The 10,968-nt window shown below is 36.6% G+C and overlaps 1 protein-coding gene and 1 non-coding gene across 2 annotated transcripts; both read left to right on the top strand.

Annotated features, from left to right (window-relative positions):
* The first annotated feature begins 750 nt into the window (after positions 1–750).
* Positions 751–854, top strand: LOC121212084 (small nucleolar RNA R71). The gene has a single exon (XR_005907294.1). It is a non-coding gene; the product is annotated as a small nucleolar RNA R71 (small nucleolar RNA).
* Positions 855–2,800: 1,946 nt separating this feature from the next.
* LOC107952379 (uncharacterized) lies at positions 2,801–4,491 on the top strand. The gene is made up of 6 exons (XM_016887640.1): positions 2,801–2,999; positions 3,400–3,495; positions 3,627–3,679; positions 3,788–3,988; positions 4,282–4,336; positions 4,445–4,491. Exons 1-6 carry the CDS (start codon positions 2,801–2,803, stop codon positions 4,489–4,491), a joined length of 651 nt encoding a protein of 216 aa, XP_016743129.1.
* Positions 4,492–10,968: the final 6,477 nt, after the last annotated feature.

Below are 10,968 nucleotides of genomic sequence, written 5' to 3' on the forward strand. Positions count from 1 at the left end.
CTTCATCTCGAACAATGATTGCATGAAGCTGCTCTCTTGGGTTAGTTTCAGTGTTGCTTGGCAAGCTACCTTGTGGTCGTTCTAAAATCATCTTCGTCAATTGAGTGATTTGATTCTCAAGCCCTTGAATTGACGTTTGTTGATTTTTGAGAGTTGTTTCTATGTTTTAGAAACGAGTTTCTGACACTAAAATAAACTTCGTCAACATCTCCTCAAGGTTCGGCTTCTTCTCCTACTAGTAAGGTGGTTGAAAGCCTGGAGAGGGTTATGGTCTTTGATTTCCTTGACCACCCCAAGAGAAGTTGGGATGGTTCCTCCAACCTGCATTATAAGTGTTACTATACGGATTATTCTAAGGTCTAGAATTATTACCTATATAGTTGACTTGTTCATCTTCTGTGCTTAGGTTGTAGGATCGATTTTCTGGATGGTTCCCTCCTCCATTTGCATCGTATTGTATCATTCAATGTACCTACATAGAACCATATAAACCATTAATCTTTTTATTCAAAAGTTCTACCTGATTTGAAAACTTGGTGATCGCATCAACATTTAAAAACACCAACTGCTTCCATCGGCTTTGTCCTCATGACTTGCCGCTGATAAGTATTTAGTGACATCTCTTCTATAAACTCGTAAGCCTCTTCAGGTGTTTTGTTATTCAAAGTCTCACCGGGGGATGCATAGATTAGTTGCCTAGTTGTGGGGTTCAAACCATTGTAAAAAGTTTGAACCTGTAGCCATAGAGGTAACAAATGGTGAGGGCACCTTCTCAATAAATCATTATTCTTTCATGCATCATATAAAGTCTCTAAATCCATTTGTACAAAGGAAGAGATATCATTCCTCAATTTGGCTGTCTTAGCCGATGGAAAGTTCTTTAGCAAAAATTTCTCAATCATTTGATCCCAAATAGTGATAGAACCTCGTGGTAGGGAGTTCAACCACTACTTAGCCTTATTTCTCAACGAGAAGGGGAATAACCGTAGGTGAATGGCATCATCAAAAACGTCATTTATCTTGAAAGTGTCACAAAATTCTAGGAAATTAGCCAAATGAGTATTTGGGTTTTCGTCCTGCAAACCATCAAACTTAACAAACTGTTGAATCATTTGAATAGTATTAGGTTTCAGTTCAAAATTATTTGCAGCAACAGTAGGCCTAACAATACTTGATTTTGCCCCAGTTAAATTGGGCTTGGCATAATCGTACATTGTACGAGGAGCATGATTCGAATTTACAGGATTTACAGCAACCACAGGAGGTAGCTGATAATTATGATTTTCTATCATCTCCTCCGTATTAATAACAACGTCCTCTTGCTCTTCTATTGTACTCTGTCAACTCTGACTTCCTTCTCTACGGTTTCTGCGAGCTATACTTTCAATCTCACTGTCAAATACTAGAGGTCCTGACGGATTTATTCTAGTCATAAACTAAAGGAACCTGCCAAAAGCAAATAAAAGAAAAGTTAGTAAATTAAAGTAAAAACAAAAATAAAATGCAATAAAAATAAAAATGGCTAAAGTAATAAAAATTAAGTGTTTCTAATATTTTAGTCCCCGGAAACGATGCCAAAAACTTAATGATGTCACAAACTAACTAAAATACGACAAACGAAGCGCACCTATTGAATGGTAGTATAGCTACGGTGAGTCGGGAATATCGTATCCACGAGGACTAAAAGTACTAGTAATTACTATCTTTTTATTATCTAGCCTGTAAATTGAAGGAATTTTTTTAAAATATAATTTTAACTAAACTAATTACTAAGCAACAGAGAGAGAATTGAGAAAATAATCGAAGAAAACTTATGAGAGATACAATACTCAAGAAAGAATCCACCTAGACTTCACTCATTATTCGAAATCTGAATTAAACGATTTACTCATTTGACTTGATCCGTAGAAATCCCTAAATTATATTAATAACTCTTTCGAGAGTAAAAATAACTAACTCTAGGTTGATTAATTAAAATCTCTTTCTAATTAAAACCCCTATCGTCACATTAACTCGATCTATGGATTTCCCTATTAGATTTTACTCTAATCTGGTAGATTTATGTCACTCTATTTCTAGGGTTGCATGCAACTCCACTCAATTATGCGAGATCTGCTCTTAGATAGAGACTATTGCTCCACTGAATAAGCACATCAATCATGAATTAATATCTAGAAAACATTAAAAACATAAAATAAGAACATATAATTAAGATCAAGAACAAATATTTATCATGTAATTCAGACAAATCAAATAATAAGATCCATCTTACGTTTTATCTTCCTTAGGTATTTAGGGAATTTAGTTCATCCTGTGTGAGGAAAACATCTCAAAAGAAGGAAAACAACAAAACATAAAGAAACCCAAAAACTTTGAGAGAAATTGAATGGAGATCTTCAGTCTTAAAGGAGATCCTACTTCCGAGCTGAATCCGTTGGCGTTCTTTGAGTAATTTCTACGTTCTACTATGTGTCCTCCCTTTAGGTCCTCTTCTAGTGTATATTTATAGACTTTAGAATGCTCAAGAACCCTAAAAATTGGGTTTTTCCGTGTAACAGGGAAGCAGGGTGCGAAATCGACATGGACTGGCACATGGGTGTGTGGCCAGCCCGTGTGGCTTACAAAGGTGTGTGGCCAGCCCATGTAGATTCTGGAAATAGCTCTTTTTTCCTGATTTTGGCTTATTTTTTCCTCCTTTTGCTTCCCTATGCTCACCTAAGCATAGAAACATGAATTTAAAATATTAGGAGCATCAAATTCACTAATTCATATAATAAATCATCCAAAAATGTAATCAAGAATGGGATTTAAAACATGTTACTTTAATGGCTTATCAGAGGTGCATAGTAGCCCTTATGCTACGCATCCTAATGGTAATAAGATCTATCGCGATCTTTTTGAGCTATATTGGTGGTCGAGTTTGAAACGTGTAGTTACTGATTTTGTTGCTCATTGTCTGACATGCCAGCAAGTTAAGGCTGAGCATCAGTTTCCTTCGGGTCTATTATAGCCAGTTAAGATTCCTTTTTGGAAATGGGAACAAGTGTCGATGGACTTAATTAGTGGGTTGCCCTTGACACCCACTAAGAAGGATTCTGTTTGGGTCATCGTGGATCGATTTACCAAGTCTGCTCACTTTATTCCAGTTTGGACAGATTATTCTCTGCAGAAGTTAGCGAAGCTCTACATTTCTGAGATCGTAAGACTATATGGGGTTTCTATTTTGATTATTTCTAATAGAGATCCTCGTTTCACTTCTCGGTTCTAGAAGAAATTGCATGAGGCTCTAGGTTCGAGATTGAACTTTAGTACTGCGTTCCACCCCCAGACCGATGGTCAATCTTAGAGGGTGATCTAGATACTAGAATATATGCTTCAAAGTTGTGTGATATTTTTTAGGTAGTTGGGAGGAGTATCTACCGCTAGCTGAGTTCACCTACAATAACAGTTTCCAGTCTAGCATCCAGATGGCATCTTACAAGGATTTGTATGGTCGTAAGTGTCGTATTTCACTATGTTGGACTGAGTTGGGTGAGCGTCGGGTCTTGGGTCTTGAGCCTAAAACAAGGTTAGACTAATTCGAGATCGTCTGAAAGTGGCTTCTGATAGACAAAAATCTTATGCAGATCTGAAGATGCGTGATATTGAGTATTCTGCGGGGGACTTCGTGTTTCCTAAGGTTTCTCCGTGGAAGAAAGTTCTGAGATTCAATCGTAAGGGCAAGTTGAGCCCTAGGTTCATTGGGCTGTATCGAATTTTGAAGCATGTGGGACTGGTTGCTTATTAGTTGGAGTTACCTCTAAAGTTAGACCGTATACATGATGTCTTTCATGTTTCGATGTTGAAGCGGTATCGGTCGGATCTATCTCATGTTGTCCCTGTTGAGGAAATTGACGTTAGGCTGGATTTAACCTTTGAGAAGGAGCCGGTTTACATTCTAGATCGAGACATTACGGTTCTGAGGAGGAAGTCCATCCCTTTAGTAAAGGTTCTATAGTGAAATCATGGTACTGAGGAGGCTACGTGGGAATTTAAGAACTCTATGCGTCAGCAGTATCCTCATCTATTCTGAATAGGTAAATTTCGAGGTCGAAATTTCTTTTAGGGGGTAAAGTTATAAGTCATTGCTAAATTTGTTTCTGTGACTGTAAATATTTGACACAAATTTGTATCCGCTTCAACGGTTAAGTGTTCTGGGTATGTGTAAGAGGTTCCAAATTCAAGCCCTACCTCTAGCAAATTTTGTTATTTTTGGCTCTAAGCCTTATCCTTGATCTGTAGGCTTATATTAAATTGTCTGTAAATTCGTATCAGAATGAGCATGCTGGTTTGAGTGGTAAGGGAGTCAGTGTGTTGGAGGTCCTGTGTTCGAATCCTTGCTAGAGCGGGGTTATTATTTTTGCTCTGTTGACTATTAGTGTTTCAATGGAGTTGGGTTTCTCAGGAAGTGGTTGTCAGTGGATAGTGGAGAGGAATTTGGGGGATTCTTGATAACTTATCTGATATTATTTTATTTTATCCTTTTTTCTTTTCCAAAATTTCTTTCTCTTTTAGAATTTCCTAAAAATCTAATGTTATTCCTCTTCTTTATGCTCTTTGCCGCTTTTTCCTCATTCTCCTTCTTACCGCTGTTTTTATTTCTGTTTTCTATTTGCTGTCAAATTTTTGTATCTCATTATTTCGGTGCTCTTTGTGTGTTACTAGTAAGTTTGGTAGGTGCATTTTTATTTTGGTTAATGAATCATTGGTTAATGAGGCTCGTTTGTTGTTTAGGAGAAGATTAAGGGGCTGGGGGTTTCCAATCGGCTCTTTAATTGTGCAAAATCTCCGTTAATTGTTTAAAGGTAAGGGTTTTAGTGGAATACAAGGGTTGTTTGTTTCAATATAGTTCGGTTTGGTGTCGATTTAAGCGGCTAATTTGGCGGTTTGTTGGATAATTTTAGGTGTTGTGTGGCTCGGGGGATTTTTGCATCAAAACTGTACTAGGTGTGTACCCGAAACATGAAAAAATAAGTTTCAGAAAAAGCAAAAAGTGGCCACTGTCGACACCACACGGGCGTGTTGTAGCCCGTGTGGTAGACCGTGTGTGAGACATGGTCGTGTAGTCGACAAAGGCATGATCGTGCGCAGCCTATGGCCATGTAGTGACATGAGTGTAGCCGTATGGGCCACACGGGCTAAGCCAAGTTGGGCATGTGGGCAACACGGGTATGTCACATGAGCATGTGGATTATTGTGCCAGGCCATGTGGGCCACACAGGAAAAGGCCAATCTGGGCGTGTGGGCCCACACGGGTAATCCACGTGGGCATGTGGGCCCATTTTTCTGAAATTTTCCCTAGGGTCGTATAGGTCGCTCCGATCGACTGTAAGCCTACTGTAGGGTCGGTAAAGGCTATTTAAACCCTATTTTGAATGCTATAATATTCTAATAGACTGATTTGAATAGGATACTAAATGTATGCCTGACTGTACTGCTATATGTATATCTGTTATTTGTATAAAAGCATGTTGAGCATGTTTAATCTGATAAATCTATATCTGATTGGGATGGGATTTGTATATAAGGAGGAAGGATTTTGTTCGTCGTTAATCGCCTATATTCTGGCAGCTTGGCTGCTTATATTCTAATATGTGTCTTAATCGCACAGTATGGTTTATAGGGATGGGTGGGTGTTTTTAACCCCACATGGTATGATGGGATGGTCGGAGATGGTGTGTAGAGGATGGGGGTAGGATTTATGCTTATCTGCTTCTGTAAACTTAATATGAATCTGAAACAGTATCTATTCCTGACTGTGTTTATAATTCTATATGATTGCATGCTTAATTCTATTGGGTTACACACTGAGTTTTTGTAAACTCACATCTGTTGTTTGTTTTATCAAGTAATCCATAGTCTTAGGCGGATCGGTGTGGCAGAGACTCAACGGTGACCACACGACTGTAAATTATTTAAACTTAGCAATTTATGGTTTAATTATATTTTGGTATTCATTTTGAGAGTTTGTAATTTTGGGGATTTTCTGGACTTTTGTTTTAGGTTTTCCTAAAAATAACAAATCGGGTTTCTAAATTATGACGCATTTATTTCAAACTTCGGCCTTAATAAGTGTTTTGACACAATTAATTAATTAAATAACGTTATCACTTTATTCGTGATCGAACTCGTAGTATTAAACTTGAATGGTTTATCAAGTCAACACCTTTTTTCCAAAACTCAATCCTTGTGACATCACCAGATTCGGCCATAACGTCTAGGTCGGGTTTGGGGCGTTACATAGCGCATGGCCTATCACACAACAATGTGTCACACACAGCCTGACACGCGATCATGTGGTGTCGACTGTGCAGATTTTTTATTTTTGGTGTTCGCTATTTTTTTGTGTTTTTCATTACACATCTAGTTCGATTCTGATACGTAAACATCTATGAGACTTTCAGAATCTAAATACGATATTTAATATAGTCAATTCCAAAAATGAGAAACCACATTAATCAAAATTCGAAAACAATAACCTTATACAACACTACCAAAAATGTATCCAATCGCTTACAGTAAAAAAAACAACAACTACACAACACTCAGATTGCTAGAGGAACACCCAACCACTCTCAATCCTCCTCTAAATGCAACGGATTAATTAGCCAACGTATAATAAAAATTTAATAATACCACTTTGCAACCCAAAACCCCTAAACCAAACGAATGAACAAAATAAAGCCAAATGAACAACACGTGATTAGAGAACTAACAAGCTGCCTTACCTACCAAGAATGAAGTCGGTGAAGCCAAACGAATGAACAAAATAAAGCCAAATGAACAACAATCCAAGACCAAAAGAGATAAAGAACAAAGATCAAAGAAAAGAGCAAAAATGAGAGATTAAAATTTTGCAATTCCTATACTAGCAGTGGCATAAATAATGAATGAATAAGAAAATAAGGAAAAGATGGGAAACATGGGATTGATAGGAATTTGGGATGAAGAAATAAAAATAAAAAAATAAAAATAATATACATTTTAAACAAAAACCACTTCCCAACATTCTAATAACTTATCAGATTTTCCCCAGACAGAGTTCGATTAGACCTTAAACCACCCTATAATCGACTCAAGCGAAAATAGCAAAAATATTGCCAATACACTCACGTGGGGATTTAAACACAAGACCTAAGGGTAAGCTAACACTTTGCCATTGAACTAACTGGCTCATTCTATCGCAAATTGACCAAAAATAAGATTTAAGCTGGATAAACAGAGATAGGTCTAGGAACAAAAATAATTGAATTTTCTCAAAAGAATGTGACTAAAACCCAAGACCTCAAACCCAAATTTAAGGTACTAAACCACTGAAACAAATACTAATTTATGACAAGATCTAACAAATCATGTATACTAATTTTGGGGCATTACACTTATGCTATTAGAATATTTATTCCATTCAACCAAACACAAGAATCCTATTACTGTTCTATTCCATTCCATTCAATCAAACAATTGAATTGTTGATTACAATTGTATTCCATTACAGTTTTTTTCCATTATACCTCTATTCCATTACAGTGAATCAAACGTAGTATAAAATTTTTGAAGTAAAGGAATGGGAGTTTACAATCCTTTCCTTCCCTTTACTTTATTCTAATTGTTATTCAAACAAAGGAAGATTAACTTACCTTTCTTTCCTTTTCTTTCCACCACTTTCCTCAATCCAAACATAATGTTAAGGAAAAGAAAAGTAAGAAGTTTCTTTCTGAACGAAGAAAACTAAGAAAGTTTAAAGTTTGACACATTACTTATTAGAATAATTATCTTATTTTTCTAAAGAAAAACTATCCTATTAGAACATACTAGTATGAAAATGCTTTATTTGAACTCTAGATCTTGAAGTACCAATAGGGGAACCTCAATCACTCTTTAATTAAGTCATTTGGGTAAATTAAGTAAATAGTCATCCAACTATTAGTGTGTTTCTGTTTTTGTTTCGGAACTATAAAAATTTTCATTTTTTTCATGTAACACCCTTCACCCGTATCCCTCGCCGGAACAGGGTTCGAGGTGCTACCAGATTTAAACTCAACCATTTATATAAAACCAGGCCGTAAAAAAAGTTTTTGATCAATTTTAAACTTTTCGTACACGCGTATATTATCCTATAATTGGGCTTACAAGGCCCCAAAACATTCATAAGGCATTATTAAATATTTACCAATATCTTAGTCTTGTATCATTTACTTACTTAACAATAAATCACAATTCAAATTCTAAATATACATGCTATAAATCACATCACAGGAGATAATAACATAGCATATGAATAATCAAACTACCTTAATAACAAGCCAAAGTCTTTGGCTTAATCATAATATTACATACTCAACTTTACAACCCTATACATGCCATAGACTCGAAACACTAAGATTTACTTACGCCGATACTGTAGATGTGACAACCCAAATTAGACCCTGGTCGGAATGTGGTTTCGAGACCACATTACCGAGCCAAAAATTTATTTTCGTGTTTTAATTGCATAAATTGTTGTGTGACAGTGAATATATGAGAAATTAAATGCTTAATATTAGCATTAGGATTGTGAATTCATTCAAAAAGGACCTAGTTGACGAAGTTAGGAAAGATGATAGATGAATTATAAGGATTAATTAATAATAGGTTGAGGAAGCATGGCTTTGCATGTCAATTTGCCCATAAAATTCATGGTGGCCGGCCAAGGAGTGATAATGCTCCACTCATTCTAATTTAATATGTTTCTTTGGTGAACAAATGATGGGGATAATAATAGAAAAGGGAACAAAAAAAATGGGTGTCATACTTGCCATCTCCTAGCCGAAAAACCAAGAAAAAGAAGGGGAGAAAAGAACTTGGAAGGAATTCGGCCATTGCTTGTGCCTAGGGAGAGTGTTTGATGTTGTGGCATGAAAAATGAGGGAGTTTGAATGCTTAATAAGGAGGGAAGAAGGAGTGTTCATATTTTCTTTCTTTTGCAATTGTTCTAACTAGAGGAAGAAGAGGAAGCAAGATTCGGCCAAGGTGGTCCTTTAGACCAAGGTATGTTCAATGATATTTTTGGAAGCTTACCCTACCTTTGGGGTGATGAGTCTAGATTCTATCTATTCCATGGTTGGATTTGGGGTTGTTGGAGAGTTAGGATTCGGCTAAGGAGTTTAAAAATAAAAGCTAGTTGATACCTTGATGCTATTAGCATGCTAGTTATATGGTTGTGTTAAGTTGCTTGTTATGTTAGCATGAAAGTTGAAAATTGTTAAGCTATTTTGTTGGAGGTGCCGAACTTAGGACTAGGAAGAGAATGAGTATTCGGCTAACATAGTGGAAAGGTGGTGTTGCCGATTGCTAGATTTAGACTAGGGGAGTGGCTGTAATGGGCATTAAGATGTGGGACTTAAGAAATGTAGTTATATGTGGACTTACATGATGTTACAAATAGATGTGAAAATATGCTAGATTAGGAAAACTCGATTAAGTGTTCATGAGATGAAATTAGGTGTTTAAATGATGTTATAGTTGACATTGTACATGTATACATGCATTTCGGCCATGGTCTTTGCTTGAATTTGAGATTTGTAATGTGATTTTCCTAAATTGTCTATGAATTTTTGGTTGTTGATTCCATGGTAATGGTATATTGAACCCATGAAAATTTAGTAAGGTTGCATTCGGCAACTTGCTTGGAATTAAAAATTGATGTCTAAGCTTAGGTGATTTCGATGATGATATATATATATATTCATAAGTATATTTAGTTGATTCGGCTTTGGTAGTTGCATGAGGCTATTGGCCGAATATACTAACATACATATACATGTGAAATTGGATTGTAAATATTTAGCAAGGTGGTTAAACTAGTTAAATTATTGATTTAGCTCAAGGAGTTAAAGGAGGTGAATCGAGCAAAGGCAAAGAAAAGGTTATCGAGTAGCCGAGTTGGAACCGTCTTACCCAACACGAGGTAAGTCATTAAGCATGTAGTTGGTATTATTTCAATGGTCATAACGTTATGGATTGATGCTGAATGGAATGAATAAATATACATATATATATATGCGTGTACGTATGTGATGATGAAATTGTTGAATGAAAGAAAAGAGGTAAGATGTATTGAGTTGTTGATCTCGGCACTAAACGTGCGGGATAACCATTTATGACCATGAGATTGGCGCTAAGTGCGCGGGATTAAATTGTACAGCACTAAGTGTGCGATTCGACTATGTTGCACTAAGTGTGCGAAATGAATATGATGCACTAAGTGTGCGAATTGGCCATGCGGCACTAAGTGTGCGAGGTTGACTATGTAGCACTAAGTGTGCGATTTGATTACGTAGCACTAAGTGTGCGAGTTGATTATATAGCACTGAGTGTGCGGGCTCAAAATACATTCGTGAATCATTATGGACACTATGTGTGCGACACTATTGAGTCGATCGCGGACAGCGGATCGGGTAAGTGTCTTGAGTACATGGCTAATATGTGCTATGCTTATACTTGGTGTTGAGCTCGGTAAGTTGAACCTATGTGACAAATATACTTGAAGTCACGTACATAAAAATTATCATAGAATGGGTGAAAGGCCGTTTAGTTGTATGTTTGTAACGAAAATAAAATGACTTATGAAAATGCCTCGAATATCCTATTGATGAGTATGTGGATTGTGAATGCATAAATTGGTATGAAATTGAATCGATAGGTTGGAGGAACTATGGTATGGTTCGGTATGGATGGAGTAAATTGTCTCATTCCATTTTGTTTCCTCTTGTGATAATGTTATTGATGTATAGTAGTGCATTGCTTATGACTTACTGAGTTATAAACTCACCCGGTGTTTCCTTGTCACCCATTATAGGTTGCTTGGACTCATCTATTTTTGCGGGGTCGGGCCGTCATCGAAGTCATCACACCGGATAGCAAGTTTTGGTATTTTCTTCTTAGTTGGCT

The sequence above is a fragment of the Gossypium hirsutum genome, chromosome A12 (genome assembly GCF_007990345.1).
Source record: "Gossypium hirsutum isolate 1008001.06 chromosome A12, Gossypium_hirsutum_v2.1, whole genome shotgun sequence".
NCBI classification, from domain to species: domain Eukaryota; kingdom Viridiplantae; phylum Streptophyta; class Magnoliopsida; order Malvales; family Malvaceae; genus Gossypium; species Gossypium hirsutum.

Coding starts and splice junctions, on each gene's coding strand:
- LOC107952379 (XM_016887640.1), top strand. CDS start 2,801: ATGGGATTTAAAACATGTTACTTTAATGGCTTATCAGAGGTGCATAGT. Junction 3,680..3,787: donor GGGACTTCGTGTTTCCTAAG/GTTTCTCCGTGG, acceptor GTTGCTTATTAG/TTGGAGTTACCTCTAAAGTT. Junction 4,337..4,444: donor TGAGCATGCTGGTTTGAGTG/GTAAGGGAGTCA, acceptor TGGGTTTCTCAG/GAAGTGGTTGTCAGTGGATA.